At 38.5% G+C, this 25,412-nt stretch overlaps 1 protein-coding gene across 1 annotated transcript in view; it reads right to left on the reverse strand.

Moving 5' to 3' along the window:
* Positions 1-760: 760 nt before the first annotated feature.
* The window catches only part of ebag9 (estrogen receptor binding site associated antigen 9), a 35,830-nt gene continuing 11,178 nt past the window's right edge, over positions 761-25,412 (reverse strand). The window contains exons 2-6 of the mRNA XM_073039110.1: positions 18,955-19,033; positions 11,817-11,978; positions 10,706-10,813; positions 8,294-8,385; positions 761-4,902 (exon numbers count right to left, since the gene is read on the reverse strand). Of these exons, the coding sequence (XP_072895211.1) occupies positions 4,782-4,902; positions 8,294-8,385; positions 10,706-10,813; positions 11,817-11,978; positions 18,955-19,033 (562 nt within the window). The 3' untranslated portion in view covers positions 761-4,781. The remainder of the gene's footprint in view (positions 4,903-8,293; positions 8,386-10,705; positions 10,814-11,816; positions 11,979-18,954; positions 19,034-25,412) is intronic.

Genomic DNA, 25,412 nt, shown 5'->3' on the forward strand with positions numbered 1-25,412 from the left:
TGTATATTTTCTACAATCAATTGAACACCTTGACTGTACACAGGTGATCACCATTTATTTGACTTTAAAACCAATTAGCTGCGCCAGTGATGAATTGGTGTGTCATATTAAGGGGGGCAAATACTTGTGTAATCAATTATTTTGTGTTTTATATTTGTAATTAATTTAGATCACTTTGTAGGATCTGCTTTCACTTTGACACAAGTCTTTTTCTTTTGATCAGTGTGAAAAACCCCAAATTAAATCCACTGTGATTCAATGTTGTAACACAATAAAGCATGAAAACTTCTGGGAAGTTGAATATTTTTTTATAGGCACTGCATAAACTCTCAATTCCAGCCAGCTTAAGTGTCTTGATTTTTGTCAAACCAACCAACTGCTCCTACATGGCGATACTCCTTAATGTATCTCAGAAGGTTCCAGTGATGTTGCAGATTAAACTGCATCTTAAAAATACATATATAATTGGTATGTTTAAATTATTGTGTTAAGTCCATAATGTAGCTAGTCAAGGAAAGCAACAATATGCTTGCTTTGGGCAATCAAAACTGGGCAAAATCTAAAAACAAATTTACTTATTTTTCAGCAAATTCAAACTAAAATACAAAGAAATTATCACAAAATGCAGATGGTTTCTGCCAAGGGGAAAATAAAGGTAGATAAAAAGTTTCACAAGCAGATCAAATGACATTTGTTAAATGTTTAACGTCTTGAAACAAGTTTCCTCTTTTGCCTAACTTATGTAGCAGAACAAAGACCATGAGTTTTCAATTGCCCTTTTTAATACTGTACAATAATTTAAACAAGTATTTTACAGATTTATAAAAAAATTATACAATTTACATGACTTAGTATAAAGAGTAATGTAGAAAAAAAAACTTGTTTATGACAAAGAAAACTATTTCTAGGGATCAACGATTACCACATTGACAAGTGATTTATATTCTTATAGTGACAAAAGATATTTGATGTGGCCATGTAGTATAAGGTTTGCAGTCTAAAGCTAACACTAAAACTTCTGAATAGCTTTGGATACAAGGAATAATTTTGAGTTTTGCAATATTTTCACCAAATTCAATACAAGCGTAACATATTTTAATTACCGCTGAATCAGAAAAAAAGATACTGCAAGATGTTTAACTGCAAACTGATTATACACCTCACCAGAGTCCTTCACTAAATCAGTGACAATCAATGTCTGACATAGGAGCCATTAATGAAAGTGTGCACAGGTGATGACATCATCGACTGGCAATTGTGATCATCATGAGACACAGCAAACCAAACTTCATAACTGTGTGCTCCACCTTAATATGTTCATCTTGAGCAATGGCTTTTGCCAGTTAATATGATCTATGGGAGGTTGCTGGGAAATGAATGACATTGTCTGCCTGACTTTATTGGTCAGAAGCCTCCTCCAACAATGCGTTGTTACTCTGAAACGATAACCCTACCATGTTCTATGCCAGATTCTTACTTAACTAGTCTGGAAAGAATTACTCAAAACTCAGAGTAGCTGCACAAACTTTCAAGGATGACTGCTTTCAGAATTTTTTTATTTAAAATTTCTCAGATACAAGTTCCTCCATCTGAGTTTATCCATGATTTTAGGAAGAGGATGAGTGAGAGGTTCAAGGTCCTGGCTGAAGTGTATTTTAAGACATGGACTGTGATATTTTAGCCTACTTGAGGGATGATTTTAGGCTTGCTACTCTGAGGTCCTTTAGCATTAGCATGCATAGCTGTACAAACTTGGGTGACGTAGGTCAATAAAATGTACAACATGAAAGTGTGCCAACACTGATGGAAAGGGTAGGGATGGATGTTGGTGGTAGGGGTTATGGAGGCAATTGTAATTGCAGCAGCAAAAATGCTAGGTGTTGAATTGCACAGGATTGTGGACTGTGTCCTGGATGTTGATAGCAAAACAGAAGAGAGGGATAATGATGGAATGGTGGAGCAGATTCAAAGGGCCAAACAGCCTACCGTAATTCTGCTCCTGTGTCTTATGATCTTAAACAGTATATACACACACACACACGGAAGGCTTTTGAATGAAATGAACTTGTGAAGCATAAGAATGTAAAGCATCTAGAGAATTAGCTAGTATATTATATTCCAAGAGTAGCAAATTTGAAAATGTTCCACACACTAACTTGTTACTTTTCCCAAGCATAAAAGTGGCCTTAGTAACAACAATCCCACTAAAAGAACTAGGCTGAGTGAGTTATTTCAATAAAGCATTTGCTGGCTTCAATAGGCTTAGGACAGCATATGGGACATAACCACCCTGCCATCCACTATATCAAGTGAGCACAGGAACCGATGGGTTAAGATTCGACAGCTGAATCGGAGTTTGGGCAAATGAGGAGGTTAAACAAAATTAACAGATATCAGAGAAGAAGCACATAGCCAAGATAACCTGTTTACTTGGAGCTGAAATTAGATCAGGGACGGTAGAGAACAGGGCCAGTAAAGCTGTCAATGTGTTTGGAGAAGCGCTTTATGAGGATGCTATTTCAGTGCATCTAGTTTGCTAAAAATAAAGTCAGCTGAGGCAGCAGCCAGTATGTGGAATAGTGACAAGACCACCTCTTGTTCAGCTAATTAATAAAGCATCAATTCTAGTTGGTAAGAAAGACCTGAATAATAGACAAAATCTTGACAGTTTAATTCAATCCTAGGCTACTGTTGAACAAAGTACCAAGGAATATGGAGAAATCAGTCTAGGGCAGGGCCTCTCAACCTTTTTTATGACATACCATTAACTGAGGGGTACGTGGACCCCAGGTTGGGAACCCTTGATCTTAGGTAAGGAGTAATCTGGGTTTTGATGGTAACAGGACTAGTAAATTAGTTCAGCTGCCCAGAAATGATATGCCAAATGCTAAGGTCAGTATTTAGTGATCCAAAATCTGTATGAGGAAGCAAGCTCTAGCTATACTCTTGATGGCCAATGGTAAAGCCTAACAGAAGGACTGAACTAACTCATGTATATTACCTTTATTATTTTTCAATTTACAATTTATAATTAATGTTGTACAGTTTTTGTTAGAGTATATTTCTATCTGTAGGGCAATTTTTATAAATTTGATAAATTCTCAATAAAATCATTTTTTATATCAACACATCAAATGACAATATTATCAATTGTTAAATAATGAATATTCATTACCCAAACTATTGTTTCCTGGTGAGTGACATTATTCATTGATGGTTTCTGCTTCCATTTCTGTGCTGGCTTTAGCTCCGCTGGATGCGTATAGACAAACTATGCAAAAACCCTAAAAGGACATTATTTAAATAGCCAAATATCTGGTTTAGTAGGTGACAGGCATGAATGGATGTGTGAGGTATCCGTGAAACTACAGCAGGGAAAGACTGTTGAGCCAGACTCAAGTCTAGTGAATCTTGCATGCTAAATTATTTTCAATGCACTATAAGTGAATTACGTTTTTACTCTGGAAATTTTGTCCAAAAAAAATCTGAATGCACAGAATAGTAAAACATATCTAGGCATCTTATTTATGGAAAAAACTGGTATGCTCATTGCTAGTAAATTGAATCATAGTTGTAGACTAAGCACCTTTTAATCAGCACATTTCAAGATGTGGACTGGAATAGCAATACAGCATAGGGTTTAAAAATGATTCTGTTCTAGTTATGAATTAGGCAGCAGTTTCACTGTATTTTTCACAATATTAAAAATATTCTTTCACTTTAGATTACAGAGTTCATAAGACTATCATTAGGTGCCTATTTGGAGCAGAATAAGGATAACTTTCATTTAAGGTACAAAACTGCATTCAAGGCAACGTGTCATTTTAAAGCAATTAAAAGAAATATGAAAAACAGCCTAACAAAAATAAACACAAGCCAATTTGGCTGGCTTCCTAAAAAAAAAGATGGCTGATGCTGTGGAACAATAAATTATGTTAAAATTTCAAATCTTACAGCAGTGTCAATTAACTGGATGCAAATATAGACACACATCAAGCTTCATAATAGTATAGTTACATTCTTGTTGCTCCTGCAGGAATAGTATTTTAATCTGTACAGTAATCAACCAAAATGCTAACTTCAGTAAAGCCAAAAGTAATGAATTATATCTTTTTTTAAAAAACTTAGCTTCTGTAACGGTCCTATTTAGCTTCTAGCTAGCAAATTTGAGATATTTAAGCAGATACATACAAACATATTTAGTTTTCTTTTTGTACCTACCATTCTCTCAAGAATCTGTTTAGAAAATATATACAACACTAACTCTGATATTTTGATAATTCCTTGATTTCATTGGTAATATCTTATTGTCTAACAATAGCAGAACTAAATGATGATGAGTAAATCTGGAAAAAGGAACTGACCAACACTTTTTATGCTTAAATATAATTTCAAATGAAAGATATTTTACAGATAGATAAATTATGTCACACAACTACAGCTATTCCTAATATTGAACCTGAAGAACTACTGTAAATAATCTACCCAGATTTCAGATGCTGATACAGTAAAGTACTGCATCGAACAATGCACTGATTGGACACCTGACAAAAATATGTATACACAGAAAAAAATCCCTAATCTCAATGATTTCCAGTAATCCAGGAAGATTTCCAAGCATCAGGTGGTGACAGGCAAAACTGAGGCTGTACTGATCAAATGCACAGCAATAGCAATTACTTAAAAAGAAATTCTTCGCCAAAATACACTGGTCATAGTTACCACAGGAGGTAACATACTGCACTTGTCCTGATAGTGACATGTCCACATATCACTTATAGTTAGGAAAGTTTTACAGCAATTTTATTCTGTTCCTTTCTCAGTAATCTCTGTGCATCCTTTTCTATCTTCTTCCTCTGTTGTTCAGCTGACCTCTTTTCTCTCTCAGCAAGCTTCTGCTGCCTGAGGGTTGGGGAATAATGGGAAGAGAAGGAATTTACACAGGTGAGCATCATTATGCAGAAACGGGACAGTTAATTAAATGGCTCAACTGGCAAAAAAACTCAAGGAGAAAGCCTCTATACCAGTGAAATATTATGTTGCATTGAATGAGACAACTAACATCAATACAACTAATCTGACTTCAAGCACAAATTACATTCAAGATACGCAAAAATTACTGATTAATTATTTTTTCATTCTTAAAAAGTCACCTTCTGAATATACAAGTTCAAACTCTGGGACTAGACCACAGAACTTACCCTTTCATCACCTTTGGGAGAGAGGATTTTTTTTTTTTGAAAAGCAGGATACTCCATGGGTTACACGGGTTCAGTTCACAGAATCCATTGTTCACCAAAACTTCCAGAAAGTTGGAAATATCGTCAACTCAGATTGCAAAGGTTGCACAGGTAGTTTAATTATGTAAAGACTTTAGTTAATTTTAGATTATAATTGCTTAGCCCACTGCCCTACTCTGTCTACACCCATGACTGTGTGGCGAGGCACAGCTCAACCATCTATAAATTTGTTAATGACATAACTATTGTTGGTAGAATTTCAGATGGTAATAAGAAGGTATACAGGAGTGACATAGACCAGCTTGTTGAGTATTGTAGCAACAATTTTGCACTCAAGACCAAAGGACTGAATGTCGACTTCAGAAAGGATAAGCCAAGGGCATATTGGAAAGGGTGAGCAATTTTAAGTCCGTGGGTGTCAACATCCTGAGGATCTATCCTGGATCCAGCATTTACAAAGAAGGCACGACAACAGCGAAATTACATGTGGAGTTTTAGGAGATCTGAAATGTCACCAAAATTTCTACAGAAGTACCATGGAGAGTATTTTATCGGGCTGCATAACCATCTGGTTGGGGGGGGGGAAGACGGCCACACTGTACAGGATCAAAATAAGCTGCAGAAAGTTGCAAATTCAGTCAGCTCAATCATGAGCACTAGTCTCTCCAGCATGCCAACTGGACATCTTCAAGGAGTGATGTCTTAAAAAGGCAGCATCCATGATTAAGGACCTTCTTCACCTAGGACATACCCTCTTCTCATTGCTACTATCACGGAAGAGGTACAGGAGCCTGAAGACACACACTCAACAATTCAGGAATTGATTATTTCACTCTGCCATCAGATTTCTGAATGGACATTAAACTCATGAACACTACCTCACTAATAACAAATTTCACAATATATGCCGGTGATAATAAACCTGATTCTGATTCTGAAATTGCTTGATGACAGAATGCAAGACCAGAGCTTTACCAAAGTAGCTTTACTAATACTTTTGTATTAGTAGTAAAATACTTTAGCTTACAAAAAAAGTCCCTTTACTGCATTAGTGACATAAAAAAGGCCAAATCACTGATGGTTTGTGCTGGAGATAGGCTAAAAAGAACAAGTTCCAGACACAGGTATTAGAATTGTTCAGTAGTCTCCTTTTGAATGGTATAATCCTTAATTATTTACAAATGGATCCCTGGTGTACAAAGCAACCACCTTAATTGTTTTTTGTAAAAGTTCTGTGGAATTCAAATAATCTCAGCTATTGAAGCCAATCACAGAATATTAAGCATTTTTAAGTTTCACACTGCTAAGCTGATATTTTAAACTAAGGACAAGGATTTTTAAAACAATAAAAGGCCAGAAGATAAGGCGACAGCATTCTAAATGAGATGCACTGAATGGAAAAGGAAATAGTGGTAAAGATGTACAATAATCTGAAGGAGCAGCAGAAATGAACCTAATAAATACAAGAGATTCTGCAGATGCTGGAAATCTAGAGTAAACCATACAAAACGCTGGAGGAACTCAGCAGGTCAGGCAGCATCTCTGAAAAGGAATGAAGAGTCAACATTTCGGGCCAAGGCTCTTTAAAATGGTCAGTAACAAAGAATATGGACGGTTAGTATTTTTATCAGTACATCTATTGAACAAAAATAATATTAAAACATTCAGCTAAATAGTAGGATGCAAAAATAAATTCAAAGTACTGGAGCACAACACAAAACCACAATAAAATTATAAACTCTGATTTTTAAAAAAACTGACAAAAGCCTATTAACTACAACCATCTTGATCACCATACACTAAAATAGACTGTTTCAATTGTGCTTTCTTGAAAAAATTGTGTATAATTTATGATTAATTTATGTTTCCTTATCAGTCACACCCCACCTTTCTGCTTTCCCCTTTCTCCAGAACTCTTTGGTCAATTCTACTTCCCCACATCTCCCCACCCCTGGCATTTCACCCTGGAACTAAAGGAAATACACTTCACCTCACCCCTCACTACCATTCAGTTACTTAAACAGTTTACAGGTGAGGCAGAGGTACATCTGCACCTCCTCTAGCCTTGTTTACTACATTTGGTGCTCGCAATGTCGCCTCCTCTACACTGATGAAACTATGCATATACTAGGAGGCTGTTTTGCAGAGCGCCTGTGCTCTTTTTAAACTGCTGTCTTGAGCTTCTAGCATTTTAATTATCCGTTCCATTCCCACCTTATCCAGTCTTTCCTCGGCCTTTCTTTGCCACACACAAATCAGGGTAAAAGGATCTTATATCCCACTTGTGCCGCTTGCAACCTAATGGTGTGAATATTGAATTTTCCAGTTTCAGGTAACCCACATACCCGATGTTCTACACACACGTTTAGTTTCCTTCTCCCTTCTGTTCATCCCTATTCTCTCCACCCACCCAGCTCCATCTGCTCCTGCACCTACTGTCTATTGTCTATTAACCTTTGACACCCTTACCAATCAGGAACCCATCAACGTCCACTTTAAATATACCCAAGGACTTGAACTCCACGCCATCCGTGGCAATGAATTCCACAGATTCACCATTCTCTGGCTAAAGAAATACCTCCTCATTTCTGTTCTAAAGGGAAGTCCTTGTATTCTGAGGCAGTGCCCTCTGATCCTAGACTTTCTCTACTATAGGAAACATCCTCACTTTACCCAAGTCCTTCAATAAGATTCCCTTCTAAGCTCCAGCAAGTATAGGTCCAGAGCCATCATTATTCCTGTCCCACTTATCACCTCCCAACCTACATCCCAGACCTCTATGCAGTTCTATACTGCCAATCCTTCTGACTCCCTCAGCCCTGATGCCGAATCTTGACACCCAATCAATAACTTACACCTTTTGCCTCCATCAATGCTGTTTGACCTGAGTTCTTTCAGCATTCTGTTTTCTGTTCTAGATTGCAACATTTGCTGTCTCTCCAATCTATGGATGCACATTAGTGTTCAGTATTTTACAAGCTACATTTAACTACAATAAGCTAATCTATCCAACTTCAATTGCAAATGAAGAAGAAAAAACAAAAACTGGTTACCTCAGCACTTCTTCTGCCTCCCAAGTGGCATCTCCTTCCTCTTCCCAGGCATTAGTATTTTCTTGCCAAGTGTCAAAATCTCCCAGTTCAGGCTACAAGCAAAAAGCAGATTATGCAAGTAATTTTTTTTATGTAACCCAAAGCAACAATTCATATCTCTTATTCCACTTTCTTTTACTCTCTTTTCTTAAGGTGACCAACTTTGAAACAATTGGCCACTTGTCGCAAGATTAAATTATAACATAAGAAGAGATTTACTTCCCATGTTCAAAATATACATCCTTTTCTTCCTTTTCCAAACTTTTTATTGAATTTTTCAAAGACAAATACATAATGGTCATAATAGTACAGAAGGAGTGGATTACATTGTTGGCAATTAACACATGAGTAAAAACTATAGGTAACACCAATATAATTGACCTCCCAAACCCTTGATATAAACAAGATACAAAAAAATAAAAAGATGGAAAAAAAACCCAAATTGAAAAATCAAAAACAAAATAAACTAAACAAAACTAAAACTAAACTAAAAGCTGGGCTATTCTATTATATCAAATAAAATCATTAGAGTCATCAACTCTGCTCCTCTACTCAAATTAATGAATGATATAAAGGAATCGGAAAAGATCAAATTACATTCTATGATAGTATTGAATAAAAGGCCTCCAACTTTCTTCAAATTTAACCAAGGGATCAAGGGTGCCACTTATAAATTTTTCTAAATTTAAACAGGATGTGGTTTGGGAAAACCACTGAGATGTAGTTGGAGGATTCACCTCTTTCCAATTCAATAAAATAGATCTTCTAGCCATTAAAGTAGCAAATGCAATCATCTGCCGAGCTGTGGAGGGCAGATCAATCATTGGTAAGCCAAAAATTGCCGTAATAGGGTGAGGTTGTAAATCAATGTGCAAAACTGTAGAGAAAGTATCAAAAATATTTTTCCAAAAGAGGGCAAGACCAAAACATACGAGTCAGAGAGGCTACCTCAGAATGACATCTACCACAAATCAGATTTATATGAGAGTAAAAACAAGCTAATTTATCTTTAGACATATGAGCTCTATGTACCACTTTAAATTGAATCAACGCATGTTTAGCACAAATAGAAGAAAAATTAACTAATTGAAAAATTTTCTCCCATTTCTCTATAGGTAAAGAAAGTTGAAGTTACTTCTCCCATTCATTTTTAATGTTATTGGATATATCTGGCTGTATATTCATAATCATAAAAATACTTGCAGAAATCCAAAAAGAATGGTGGCTTGGCACTGCCGAATTTAAGATTTTATTATTGGGCAATTAATATTCGATATTGAATATTCTGGACACAAGATGTGGATATTAATATCAGTCCACAATGGGTTAATCTTAAATGTACTTCTGCACATGGATTTTCATTGGCTTCCACCTTAGGGACCTCACTTCCCTTGGTTCTTTCTAAATTGAATAAACAAATGGTTAATCCAATAATGAAACATACATTACAAATATGGTTTCAGTTTCGTAAATTTTTTGGCTTGACTAAATTTATTTTATCAAGCCCTATTATATCTAATTTTTTCTTTCAACCCTCTGTCATGGATCAAGCCTTTTTGGTTTGGAAAATAAAGGGTATAATATGTTTTCATGATTTATTTTTGGATAACTGTTTCATGTCTTTTGAACAATTGTCTAATAAATATAATTTGCCCAGATCCCATTTTTTTTAGATACTTACAGATCAGAGATTTTTAAAATAAGATGTTACCTACTTTTCTGATTTCATATCCAACTGATATCATGGAAAATTTTTTAGGCTTAAACCCTTATCAAAAGGGTTTAATAACAATCATTTATGATATGATCATGAATATACAAAATATACATCCCTAACTTGTCAAATAACCCAGATTTTTAAAAAAAACTAAAGAAATCCACTTTCAATTCCACTTACTTTGCTTTATTACATTTAGAAAGAGCAGAAGGACAAATATACAACAGACTTTAAACAGTTAAAAGAGATTCAGAATTAGGATGCTCCTGCTCAGAATAACTCTTGGTTTATGTTATGTTTGCACAGTGCAAAAATGACAACAGATTAAAAGGATTATATGCTTTTACTGAGTCATGTTAGCCACAGTAAACATGAGGCAATGTATAATGCAGTGTGGGAGTGACAAACCAGGTCCACAAGGATGAAAAGCACGTACACTTGAAAGCCCACATAAAACAAGAGGGCCTTCCACTGATTCAAATTACCACATGATCAATTGGCCCATAAGCACACGTACCGCATTCTCACAATCAATCCACTGCAGTTCATTTAAAAGTCTACTCTTCTAAACATTGAAGCATATTGCTAATATCACTTATTTTTCTTATAACACATTTGGGAAAAAGTTGAAGTGAAAAGGTCCTCAAATTACTTACTGATGGCTGATTGAATGGGATATCTTGCGTAGCTGCCAATCTACTGGAAAATGCCATGGTGCCATCTGGGATTCCAAAATGTAAAGGTTCTTTCTTCTTAATAATAATCTAGGATGGATTAAACATAAGAATACTGAATAAAATAGGATTTTAGTAGTTTTTAAAATACATACATTCGTCAGTGAAATATCACAAAAAGCATCCTCCCTTCCATTGGCTGACCACACTTCCTGCTGACTCCAACAAGGGCCATCATCAAAGACACCTTTCACCCTGATCATTCTGTCTTCCACCCACCCCCTTCCCACCCTGACCCATTCCATCAGACAGAAGATACAAAAGCTTGGTAACACAGACCCCCCCCCCCAAGCTCAGGGGCAGCTTCTAACCCATTTTTATAAAACTCTTGAACAGACCTCTTGTACAATAGAGATGAGCTGTTGATCTCAAGATGAAAGGATCAACTTTAATAACGATATATATTTAGGAATTTGCTGTGGTGTGTTGGCACAGCAAAATAAAACAGCAATATTCAACAATTATATAGAATTATATAAAAAGTTAGAGATTAAAGTACAAATGTGGAATAAAATGTGAATAAATCTATCAATACCAAGATTTATTTACATTGTAAACAGCATTATAAAAAATGGTTCAAGGTTTTCAGTGATGTGCAGTGACTGAGGTAGTGGGGGGGGAGGGGTTGGGAGGGCTGACTAGAATGGTGAATCAGATTAACTGCCTGGGGGGGAAGAAACATTTAAAATGCAGTGAAGTTTTTGTTTTAATAGCTTTATAGCACTTTCCAGAAGGGAGCTTTTGGAAAAGGCATTTTGCTGGGCAAGTAGTGTCTGCAAATAGACTTCCAGCCTCATTGGTGCCTTTACACTTTGTCTACTTGCATTCTGTTATTGCTTTTCCCCTTGTACTAACCTGATATACTTTTGTTTAGCATATATTTAGAATGACATGTATGGCTAGCAAGAAAAAAAAATGTTTTCACTGTAACACAGTACACGTAAATAAACCAAATAGCAAAAGAAAATGTTTGGAATTTTACAGTAAATTTTCATGGACATGTCATGCAACTTTTAAAAATAAAAACACTCACCTTTTGGGGTTTTCGGATGTTTGGTGTCATATCCTTAAAGTAATCAGGTTCTTCAGGCTCTCCAGGGCCATTTTGTTGTGTTGTCAAACTGCCATTACCTCCTTCAATCTTAATACTGGTTGGACCATCTTCATCCCAGGAACTCCAATCTTCTACTTCAGGCTTGGAAGATACACAAATAAAACACACATTTTAAATTAAAAACAAATCGCAAACTCTAAATAAACCTGCTTCTTATCATGTGATCGGAAGACTTTCTGATGTTGAAACCATAGTTCCTCCACAAATATTTCAATAAATGAAACACTGCTTTGAAAAATTAGGGACAAATTAGCTCAGTGAAATTGTAGCTATTCAGTTCACCACCCCTATTCCTCCAAAGCCCTGGTATTCCACCAGCACTTTTCAGAATCAGGATCATTGAACGGATTACAGCAACAGATTGTAGAATTAGCAGGGACTGGGAAAGACATAATTGAGCAACAGATCTAATCTGTTTAATTACAATGTTGTAATTTTAAAAACAGCATTATGTTAAGGACTTGCTTATCAGATTATAGTCTCTTTCAAAAAGGAGAAACCTTCTTTCAAAGTCCATCGCAAAGAATGTCAATTTTAAACATCTTATTCCCAAAGAAATAGCACACACTATCTTCTGTTGTCATCCTGCACACTTCTCCTACCCATAATCAAAGCAAAGGACATCAATCAATATGAAAGGTGAACAAATATCTGTGAAAGAATTTTCATTTGTAAGAAATGGCTAATTTTGGGACATTTGCAAATTACTGATAAATAATAAAGCTGTATGATACAATTCAAAGTGAGTTAGTGCCCCTCAAACATCAGGCTCTTGAACCAAAGGGGATCACTTCACTTAGCCTCACTTGCACCATCATTGAAATGTTCCCACAATGACTTGCCTTCCAGAATTTTCTGATATTTTTGATATTTATTGTTTATTTGTTTGTTTATTATTTTCTCTCTTTTTGCATTTGCACAGTTTGCCGTCTTTTACACACAGGTTGAATGCCCACATTGCTGCTGTCTTTTGTTGATTCTGTTATGGATTTATTGAGTATGTCTGCAAGAAAATTAATCTCAGGGTTGTATACGAAGACATATACATACTTTAATAATAGATTTACTGTGGACTTTGAAATAGAGTCATACAGTAATACAGCATAGAAACAGGTCTTTCGGCCCATCTGGCCCATGCCGACCACAGGAGACACTTACAACTGCTCATCTCAGTTGCTGGTGTTAGGCCCATAAACCCCTCCCCACCCAAATCCCTGCTCTCCACGTACCTACCAAAATGCTTCTTTAATGCTGCAAATGTACCCAACTCAACCACTTCCTCAGACAGCTCGTTCCATTTAAGTCACTACTCTCTGTGTAAAGAAGTTAATTCTCAAATCCTTTTTAAATCTCTCCTCTCTTATCTAGTATCTAGACTCCACAACCCTAAGGAAAAAATTATGACCATCCACTTGATCCACACCCCCCATGATTTTGTAAACCTACATGAGATCAGGTCTCATTCTTCTCTGTCCAAGGAATAAAGACCCAGTGTGGCCACCCTCTCCCTAGATCTCAAACCCTCTAGTGCAGCCAGCATCCTCATAAATCACTTCTGCACCATCTCCAACTTGACAATATCTTTCTTACAGCAGGGTGACCAAAACTGTACAGAGTACTCCAAGTAGGGCTTCACCAACTGCAACAAAATGTCTCTACTCAGATCAGATTCAGATCCAGTTTATTGTCATTTAGAAACCACAAATGCAATGCAGTTAAAAAATGAGACAACGTTCCTCCAGAATGATATCACAAAAGCACATGACAAAACAGACTACACTAGAAAATCCACATAACATTTGGCAATCCCCAATCTAGAGTCCGGAGAGGCTGCTGCGTATTGATATCACGCTACCATCTTAGCACGTTCCCCGTGGAACGTGCTCCAATCCCACCAGACAAACAAGACCAAAAACTAAAGCTACAAGACCCATAGTTACAACATATCATTACAACAGTGCAAACAATAGCATAATTGATAAAAAAAGACCATGGGCACAGTAAAAATAGTCCAAAGATGTTAAAAGACTATAAGTTTGAAAGAAACCACCACACAGTTTCTACAAGTTCTCAGGGTCCCGATAGACTCGTCATCCCACGCAGGCAGCAGAAGGGAATACCCCCGCTATGGACTTCCACGGCGCCGCCCGACTCAGCTTCACAGACGCAGCGCACAATGAAAGCTCCGTCGAACCCAGCTTCTCAGACACAGCGCACAGTGAAAGCACTCAGACAGCAGCATCCTCTGAGTCCGTCGAACCTCTGAGCCTCCGACCATCCCCTCCGGCACAGCTTCTCTGAGCACCATCCTCTGCCGAGCGTATTAAGACGCCCCCACCAACGGCCATTGGCAACATGACCCCGAGGACTGGGGGCCTGTTCTTCCCAACAGAGACCCGGACCTCACAACAGCAGCAGCAACGAAGAAGGTCTTCCTGGAGATTTCCAGATGTTCCTCCGAGCTCCCACGTCCGTTTTTCATCCGATTATGATTGCGCACGGCACCCCGCTTCACAAATAACAGATAATCAGCCCCAAAACTTAGTACCCTGACAAATGAAAACTAGAGTGCTAAAAGCCTTCTTCACTACCCTGTCCACTTTCAGTGAATGGTGCACTTGTACTCCCAAGTTTCTGTTCCACAAAACTTATCAGTGTCCTGCCATTCAACATCTAAATCCTACCGTGGTTTGAATATCCAAACTGTTTCACCTCACATTTATCCAGGCTGAAATCATTTGCCATTCCTCAGCCTATCTCCCTAATGAATCAAGATCTCTTTGCAATTCATAGTAACCTGCTTCACTATCAGCAAGACCCTCTAATGCAGTATCATCATACTCAATTGTGCCATATACATTTATATCCAAAATCATAATGAATAAAAAAAAAATCCAGTTCAGTGGGCAAAAACGTCCTGTTAATGAGAGGTCAGGGAGAATGGCCAGACTGGTTCAAGCTGGGAGGAAGGTGACAGTACCTCAAATAACCACACGTTACAACAGTGGTGTACAGAAGAACATCTCTGAACACACAACACGTTGAACCTTGAAGTGGAATGACTACAGCAGCAGAAGACCATGAACATATACTCAGTGTGTGTACATAAAAGCTTTTTTCATGTATGTAAAGATTCAAACTTTGCAAGCTCAAATACAAGATTATTATCAAGCAAGTTTAGTTTTCAAACTTCGCTATATGATCCTCAACAGACAAGCAGCTGCTAAATAGACTGTTAAAAAGATGGCAAAGAGAAATGTTGCTAAGATCACCAACACAGCAGGTAATTGCCCCGTAACTACAACAAGTGAACTTCTCTCAGACACAGCATGAATGAAAAAAAAAACTGACTCCATACGCTTCTCAGACAGACTGAACAAGGATTCCCAGAAATGAGAACACTTTCATATCAACTGATTCTGGCTTTCAGATCTTTACGTAACAAAACTTTGTATTTATTCTCCGCAAAATGCATTTACCTTGCAGCCTCCTGACCCGAAAGCCACCTGCAGATGATCCTGCAAGGTATCTGCCTCCTTTGTAAATGCCATTTTGCTGAGGAATGTCAAAAGCAACAATGGCAAATCTGAGTTAGGGCTTCTGTTCAGGGTTGGTTTTAAATAATGTGAATGAACAATTCTCTGTGAAAATTAATGATCAGACAATATTCATCTTCCAGCCATTAGGCAACAGATAATAGCAATAATTTCTTTGGAAACTGCATCTAGAGAAAACTCACACCATCTATATTAAGTCTCAATGGACTAAATCATCTGGCTTCACAAAGTAGTTTAAGTAGCCAAATCGTGGAGATACTTGAGCTCGGATGACTTTATTGCCAAGAATTTGTTACATGTATTTTGAGTGTGTCGGTAGATGAGTGAATGTAGGAGGGGGTGGGGGGGGGGGAAGTATGTCTGGGCTTTGGCCAAGAATGGCTAATTTGTGGAAACCATGAGATGTACATGTTTTGACTTGCTTCAGTTTCCCAGCATAGGCAAAAATATCATTGCTATCAACTGACAATTGAACAATGCTGATGTGGAAAGTTTTGCAGGCCAGGCAATAATCAGAATCAGGTTTAGTATCACTGGCATATTTCGCGAAATTTATTGTCCTTGTAGCAGCTTTACAATGTAATATATAATAGAAAAAAAGACATGAATTACAGTAAGTAGATGTATATTAAATAGTTAAATTAAATAAGTAGTGCAAAAATAGAAATAAAAAGCAGTGAGGTAGTGTTCATGGAATCAATATACATTCAGAAATCAGATGACAGAAGGGAAGAAGCTGTTCCTGAATCACCTTCATAATTTTTGTTAAGCAGCTTATTTTATAGATTTTTCATATTCTTCTTGTTCTTTAAAAATTACGTTAAAAAATTGCATCAGGTAAGAAAAGCTGCAAGCGATCTTCTGCACATAAGAATTCTTATGGAAGAAGAATTCTTGAAATACCTAATCTGCTCGCAACACTCTGCTACTGACCTCTTATGAAGGGAACTGGAAAGCCCAGCTGTGCCGACATTCCCTAACATTTTACACCATCTCAGCACTGAAAACCCGCTACATTTAATTTCATTGGAGATTTTAGCACTACAGTTGTGGTGGGGGTGGGGGGGGGAGCAAAAAAGAGTCAAAGTTCTTTCAACTAAACAGTTAAAAAAAATGAAACTAAACCAAAATAAATTGTTAAATTTATATTTTAAAACATTTTGACATCAAGTCTTTAATTTTTGTTATTATTTCAGTGTTAATACTTGTCAAAAGGACAAAGCAATTTAGTTATTGAATAAGCCACACATTTGACAGTACAGCAAGGGCATTAAGGTTTCCTTTGTCATAGAGACTCTGCTGCCATCCAGATCACATAATCTGAAATCCAGGGTGCTACAAACCAGCCAAATGAGCAAGAACAGGAATGGGGAAATTAAGAGCAGCAGTCCCCTTGAGGATGATTTGGCCAGCAGCAAATATACAAGCAAGAAAAAAAAGATAATTGCATGCAAACTGACACAAAAGATGATTAGTGGGTGTTATAAAAGAAAATTAATGGGGGTTCTTAATGAGTGCAGTGCACAAGGGCAAAAAATGAAATAAGTAGACTTTAAGAAGGGGAGGCATGGAGACAAGCATAGTGAAAGCAACGTTTAAAATAATGCCATGGAATTGAATTTCAACAATTCCATTCCAGCTAACATTTCTTGCTTTCCAGGCTGAAAAGACTGTGCTGGGCAACTCTATTGTGTCAGGAAACACGGAATTGCTTCCATCAAAATAATTCTCCTTTTCCAATCCTACGACATCTTAGCTCACTCCACCAATCCACTTCCAAATCCAATTCAATCTCTCCAAGCATGGCTAGTCTAAGCACCTTGCATGATGAGATATCAGTCTAGTGTTTCCCCTCTTTTCCTCGATACTTGCTTTCAACATTCAATGAGGCATTGGGACTAATGCACAAGATGGAATGAGATACTCCTGCAAACATACAACAATTATGAAATGAATCCAATTCTCATTCATTGTTCCTGATAGATATTTAATATGCCATGAAAAAAGTGGAAAGGGCAAACTACAGTTACTGCCATTTGTATGTTCTCCCTGTGACCACGTGGGTTTCCTCTGGGTGCTTTGGTTTCCTCCCATGGTCCAAAGACTTACAGGTTGGTGGGTTAATTGGTGATTGTTCTGACTTAGCCATTCCAAAACACAAATTTTCTTCTTTTAAAACCATTCTGCTGTTGATTTACTCATTGTCTTGTTGCATCATCCAACTTCTATTAAGCAGAAGGCCATTCTCCTGTAAAATGTCTTGATACAATTTTGAGTTCATTCTTCCCTCAATGATTGCAAGCTGTCCAGGCCCTGTGGCAGCAAAGCAACCCCAAGCCATGATGCTCCTTCCACTGTGCTTCACAATTGGGATGAGGTTTTGGTGTTGGAGTGCAGTGCCCTTTTTCCTCCAAACAAAGCAATGTCCATTTCTGCCAAGAAGTTCAACTTTTGTCTCAGCTGTCCACAGAATATTGCCCCGGAACTGTTGTGGAACATCCAGGTGGTCTTTTGCCAACTTGAGACATGCAACAATATTTCTTTTGGAGGACAGTGGTTTCCTCCCTGGTGTCCTTCCATGAACACCATTCTTGTTCAGTGTTTTTCTTACAGTGGACACATGAACAGAGACTTTAGCAAGTTCTAGAGATTCCTGCAGGTCTTTTGGCGTTACAGTTGGGTTCTTTTTCACTTCCTTCAGCATTGCACATTGTGCTCTTGGTATGACCTTTGCAGAACACCCACTCCTAAGGGAAATAGCAACAGTACTGAGTTTCCTCCATTTGCAGACAACTTCTCTAACTGTGGACTGATGAACACTCAGGTCTTTAGAAATGCTTTTGTAGCCAAGACTGATTATTTAAATGGTGTACTCAGCATGTGCGTTATTAGTTTAGGCAGATTGTGTTTCTCTATTGTTGTGACTTAGATAAAGACCAGACCATATTTTATGAGTAATTAATGCAGAAAACAGGTAGTTGCAAAGGGTTCACAAACTTTTTCTTGTAACATTACATTCAAATTTTTATAGTTTTCAATGAAGTCTCAGACTTCTCTTCCAGAAGGAATGTGCATACACAAGAGTTCATTTGCAAATTAAGAGAACTGTGAAAGGGCTAAAGTGCAAGAAATATCTGCATTACTCACTTTGACATAGAACACAGATCTATGGACCATTCATTTATGTGTGCACACTGAAGCATTACTTTAGCAAAGGCAACTTGATCCAAAATCTAGGATAACCTGCATGTTTATTTTCAAAAAAATTAATTCACTACCATTCATAATTGTGAAAAATATTAACAATTCCATAGATTCCAAAATAAGAATATTTAGCTCTGTGGAAAATTCCAAATTCATCCAGTAAACTACAGCAATTACTTTCTATTAAAGTCAATTTAAATTAATTTGCAAATTCCTATCATCTTACACCAAGTAACAGCAATATAAACAATATATTAAAATTATTTTCGGCTGAGACTATTTTTCAAAATGGATACCTGTTTAGGAACAGATGAATAATCAACCGTTGTAGGCAAGGTTATTTGATCGCCACTCAATTTCCTACCCCTTCCAGACCTTGAGAGAAAAATAATGCAACGTTAGCATACCATGACATGGAACATTTAAAACTCTTTAGAAGTATTTAGAATTATTTCAATAAATTAATTTATTTAGAAATACACCATAGTAACAGCCCCTTCTGTCCCAATGAGCCTGCACTGCCCAGTTATACCCATTAACCTACTAACCCATGTCTTTGAAATTTGTGAGGAAACCGGAGTACTCGGAAGAGACACATGTAGTCACGGGGAGAATGTGGAAACCCCTTATAGACAGCAGCAGAATTGAACCTGGGTCACTGGCACTGTAATTGTACGGTAACCTCCATGCTAACATTTGCTTTGCAAACAACAAAAAGATTGCTAGCCACTAGTGTTCAATAACATCACATGGAAGAGATATCCTCTGGGACTGTGACAAGAATAAAAACATCTGCTTCACTATAATAAGAGCAAGATAAAACTAAAGTTGTTATCATTACTTGAGCATCATGAGTTAGGTTAAATGCTTAATTGCTTGGGCTACAATTAAAACACTTTCAGGTGTGACTGCTATCCAGACATATCATTTAGAAACATAGAAAACCTACAGTTCCATGTACCTGTCCAGGAGTCTCTTAAAAGACCCTATCATATCTGCCTCCACCACCGTCGCCAATAGCCAATTCCATGCACTCACCACTCTCTGAGTAAAATCTTACCCCTGACATCTCCTTTGTATCTACTTCCAAGCACCTTAAAACTGTGCCCTCTCTGTGCTCCCCAATCCAGGCAACATCCTTGTAAATCCCCTCTGCACCCTTTCTATGATTTCCACATCCTTTCTGTAGTGAGGCGACCAGAACTGAGCATAGTACTCCAAGTGGAGTCTGACCAGGGTCCGATATAGCTGTAACATTCCCTCTCAGCTCCAAAATTTAATTCCACGATTGATGAAGGCCAATACATCATATGCTTTCTTAACTAGAGAGTCAGCCTGCGCTGCAGCTTTGAGTGAACTAGGACTCCAAGATCCCTCTGATCCTCCACACTGCCAAGAGTCTACCATTAACACAATATTCTGCCATCATATTTGACCTACCAAAATGATCCACCTTATACTTATCTGCATTGAACTCCATCTGCCACTTCTCAGCCTAGTTTTGCATCCTATCAATGTCTCACTGTAACCTCTGACAGCCCTCCACACTATCCACAACACCCCCAACCTTTGTGTTATCAGCAAATTTACTAACCCACCCCTCCACTTCCTCATCCAGGTCATTTATAAAAATCACAAACAGTAAGGGTCCCAGAACAGGTCCCTGAGGCACACCACTGGTCACCAACCTCCATGCAGAATATGACCCATCTACAACCACTCTTTGTCTTCAGTGGGCAAAGCCAGTTCTGGATCCACAAAGCAATATCACCTTGGATCCCATGCCTCCTTACTTTCTCAATAAGCCCTGCATGGGGTACCTTATCAAATGCCTAGCTGAAATCCATGTACATCTATTGCTGTACATTCATCAATGTGTTTAGTCACATCCTCAAAAAATTCAATCAAGCTCGTAAGGCACAACCTGCCTATCACAAAGCCATGCTGACTATTCCTAATCATATTATGCCTCCCCAAATGTTCATAAATCCTGCCTCTCAGGCTCTTCTCCATCAACTTACCAACCACCGAAGTAAGACTAGCTGGTCTATAATTTCCTGGGCTATCTCTACTCCCTTTCTTGAATAATGGAACAACATCTGCAACCCTCCAATCCTCCAGAACCTCTCCCGACCCCATTGCTGATGCAAAGATCACTGCCAGAGGCTCAGCAATCTCCTCCCACAGAAGCCTGGGGTACATCTCATCTGGTCCTGGCGAATTATCCAACTTGATGCTTTCCAAAAGCTCCAGCACATCCTCTTTCTTAATATCTATGTTCTCAAGCTTTTCAGTTTGCTGTAAGTCATCCCTACAATCGCCAAGATCCTTTTCCGTAGTGAATACTGAAACAAAGTACTCATTAAGTACCTCTGCTATCTCCTCCGGTTCCATACACTTTTCCACTTGCACACTTGATAGGTTCTATTCTCTCACATCTTATCCTCTTGCTTTTCACATACTTGTAGACTGCCTTGGGGTTTTCCTTAATCCTCTCTGCCAGGGCCTTCTCATGGCCCCGTCTGGCTCTCCTAATTTCTTTCTTAAGCTTCTTCCTGCTAGCCTTATAATCTTCTAGATCTCTATCATTACCTAGTTTTTTTTAACCTTTTGTAAGTTCTTCTTTTCTTCTTGACTAGATTTATAACAGCCTCTGTACACCACTGTCCCTGTATCCTACCATCCTTTCCCTGTTTCACTGGAATGTACCTATGCAGAACTCCACGCAAATATCCCCTGAACATTTGCCACATTTCTTTCGTACCTTTCCCTGAGAACATTTGTTCCCAATTTATGCTTCTAAGTTCTTGCCAGATAGCCTCATATTTCCCCTCACTCTAATGAAATGCTTTTCTAACTTGTCTGTTCCTATCCCTCTCCAATGCTATTGTAAATGAGATAGAATTATGATCACTATCTCCAAAATGCTTTCCTACTGAGAGATCTGACACCTGACCAGGTTCATTTCCAAATACCAAATCAAGTACAGTCTCTCCTCTTGTAGGCTTGTCTACATTTGTGTCAAGAAATCTTCTTGAACACACCTAACCAACTCCACCCCATCTAAACCCCTTGCTCTAGGGACATGCCAATCGATATTTGGGAAATTTATATCTCCCACCATAACAAACCTGTTATTATTACACCTTTCCAGAAACTGTCTCTCTATCTGCTCCTCGATATCCCTGTTACTATTGGGTGGTCTATAAAAAACACCCAGTAGAGTTATTGACCCCTTCCTGTTTCTAAATTCCACCCAAAGAGAGACTGTACACAATCCCTCCATGACTTCGCCCTTTTCTGCAGCCGCAACACTATCTCTGATCAACAGTGCCACGCCCCCACCTCTTTTGCCTCTCTCACAGTCCTTTCTGAAACATCTAAAGCCTGGCACTTGAAGTAACCATTCCTGCCCATGAGCCATCCAAGTCTCTGCCAAAGTTTCCAATTTCAATTAAAACTGCCTCAGAATCAGTGACCTAGTTAGAACTGAAAGCCCCTTCCTGTAAATTGCCAGTTCCTTGCTGAATCTCAGCAACTACTAACACTACTTCAGGAGAAACCAGTGTAGAACTGAAGTAACTGTGTCTATAAAATACTGAATACTACTTTCTTTACCCAAAAAGGAAGATGTTAATACCTTCTGTTTCAAAAGAAATTGTTTATTTTATTGCTTTTATATAAGATCAAGCCATTTAACAGTTTTAATTTGAGAACATGCCCTACTGCTTGATCAGATACAAAAGAATGGGGCAGCCCAACGCTTTACAGTACAGGCAGCCAAGGTTCAATTCCCGCCACTGCCTGTAAGGAATTTGCATGTTCTCTCCATGACCATATGGGTTTCCTGCAGTTGCACCAGTTTCCTTCCACAGTCCAAAGATGTACTGGTTGGTAGGTTACTTGGTCATGGTAAATTTTCTCATGATTAGGCTAGGATTAAATCAGGGAATTGCTGGGAAGCCTGGCTCAAAGAGCTGAAAGGGCCTATTTCACAGAATATCTCAATAAAATTAAAAAAAAAATAAACCCAACTCATTTGTCAATAATCTTCAGAAGATAAATGAGCAAGTTTCATTAACTTGAAGAAACTGAAATCAATCGAGAGTCCAATAAGAGGAGCCATATTTATCCAATAGTACATATATCAATCTTCCCAAACTGTCTGTTGCTGGGGCCACATCTACCCTGCCACACAGCCTCAACCACTGGATACCCCAATCCACCGTAAAATTGACAAGTTAGACCTGGCTTCTGGACCCATCACTGATGTAAACCTTGTCCTTGATGTCCTTACCCCTTTTACTTACCTACATGGGTTTAACCTTAACACAGGCTTGATACCAACTAGAACAGATACAGTCTCTCAGAAATACCCAGTTTAACAAGATGACTGTAACTATTCATATATCAGTGCAGTGAGTACTATTTAAAAGATCCCAAAACTATCCAAAAAGAAGCATTGTGCATACTATTTACAAAATGCCCTGCAGCAACTTACCAAGAATTTCAGCATCACTTTTCAAACCTGTTACCTCTGGCACTTAGAGGAATGGAGTATTACAGGTTCCTGCTGCCTCTGATGTAATCACCAATACCCCACCTATAATCCAGGAGCTTTATATACTTCATCATTTTGCAATTCTACTCAAACTCAGTATAGCCACTGCTTTTTAGAAACATAGAACAGAGAAAACCTAGGGCCTGTATTGTGCTCTTCGGCCCACAAAGTTGTGCCGAACATGTCCCTACCTTAGAAATTACTAGGATTACACATAGCCCTCTATTTTTCTAAGCCCCATGTACCTATCCAGGAGTCTCTTAAAAGACCCTATTGTTTCCACCTCCACCACGGTTGCCAGCAGCCCATTCCACAAACTCACCACTCTCTGTGTAAAAAACTTACCCCTGACATCTCCTCTGTACCTACTCCCAAGCACCTTAAACCTGTGCCCTCTTCTGGCAGCCGTTTCAGCCCTAGGAAAAAGCCTCTGACTAACCACACGATCAATGCTCCTCATCATCTTAAACACCTCTATCAGGTCACCTCTCATCCTCCGTCGCTCCAAGGAGAAAAGGCTGAGTTTACTCAACCTATTCTCATAAGGCATTCTCCCCAGTCTAGGCAACATCCTTGAAAATCTGCTCTGCACCCTTTCTATCATTTCTACATCCTTCCTGTAGTGAGGCGACCAGAACTGAGCACAGTACACCAAGTGGGGTCTGACCAGGGTCCTATATAGCTGCAACATCACCTCTCGGCTCCTAAATACAATTCCACAATTGATGAAGACCAATACACCATATGCCTTCTTAACCAGAGTCAACCTGCGCAGCTGCTTTGAGCATCCTATGGACTCGGACCCCGGATCCCTCTGATCCTCCACACAGCCAAGAGTTTTACCATTAATACTATATTCTGCCATCATATTTGACCTACCAAAATGAACCACTTCACACTTATCTGGGTTGAGCTCCATCTGCCACTTCTCAGCCTAGTTTTGCATCCTATCAATGTCCCGCTGACAATCAATGACCTCTGACAGCCCTCCACACTATCCACAAAACTTCTAACCTTTGTGTCATCAGCAAACTTACTAACTCATCCCTTCACTTCCTCATCCAAGTCATTTATAAAATTCATGAAGAGTAAGGGTCCCAGAACAGATCCCTGAGGCACTCCACTAGTCACCAACCTCCATGCAGAATATGACCCGTTTACAACTACTCTTTGCCTTCTGTGGGCAAGCCAGTTCTGCATCCACAAAACAATGTCCCCTTGGATCCCATGCCTCCTTACTTTCTCAATAAGTCTTGCACAGGGTAACTTATCAAATGCCTTGCTGAAATCCAAATACACTACACCTACTACTCTTCCTTCATCAATGTGTTTAGTCACATCCTCAAAAAATTAAATTAGTCTCGCAAGGCATGACCTGCCCTTGACAAAGCTATGCTGACTATTCCTAATCATATTATACCTCTCCAAATGTTCATAAATCCTGCCTCTCAGGATCTTCTCCATCAACTTACCAACCATTGAAGTAAGATTCACTGGTCTATAATTTCCTGGGCTATCTCTACTCCCTTTCTTGAATAAAGGAACAACATCCACAACCCTCCAATCCTCTGGCACCCCTCCTGTCCCCATTGATGATGCAAAGATCATTGCCAGAGGCTCAGCAATCTCCTCCCTCGCCTTCCACAGTAGCCTTGGGTACATCTCATCCAGTTCTGGCAACTTATCCAACTTGATGCTTTCCAAAAGCTCCAGCACATCCTCTTTCTTAATATCTACATGCTCAAGCTTTTCAGTTTGCTGTAAGTCATCCCTACAATCGCCAAGATCCTTTTCCGTAGTGAATACTGAAGCAAAGTACTCATTAAGTACCTCTGCTATTTCCTCCAGTTCCATACACACTTTCCCACTGTCACACTTGATAGGTCCTATTCTTTCATGTCTTATCCTCTTGCTCTTCACATACTTGTAGAATGCCTTGGGGTTTTCCTTAATTCTCCCCGCCAAAGCCTTATATTGGCCCCTTCCGGCTCTCCTAATTTCCTTCTTAAACTGCTTCCTGTTAGCCTTATAATCTTCTAGATCTCGAACATTACCTAGCTCTTTCAGCCTTTTGTAAGCTTTTTTTTTTCTTCTTGACCAGATTTATTATAGCCTTTGTACACCACAGTTCCTGAACCCTACCATAACTTCTCTGTCTCATTGGAATGTACCTATGCAGAACTCCATGCAAAT

This window comes from Hemitrygon akajei, chromosome 1 (assembly GCF_048418815.1).
Source record: "Hemitrygon akajei chromosome 1, sHemAka1.3, whole genome shotgun sequence".
In the NCBI taxonomy this organism is placed as follows: Eukaryota; Metazoa; Chordata; class Chondrichthyes; order Myliobatiformes; family Dasyatidae; genus Hemitrygon; species Hemitrygon akajei.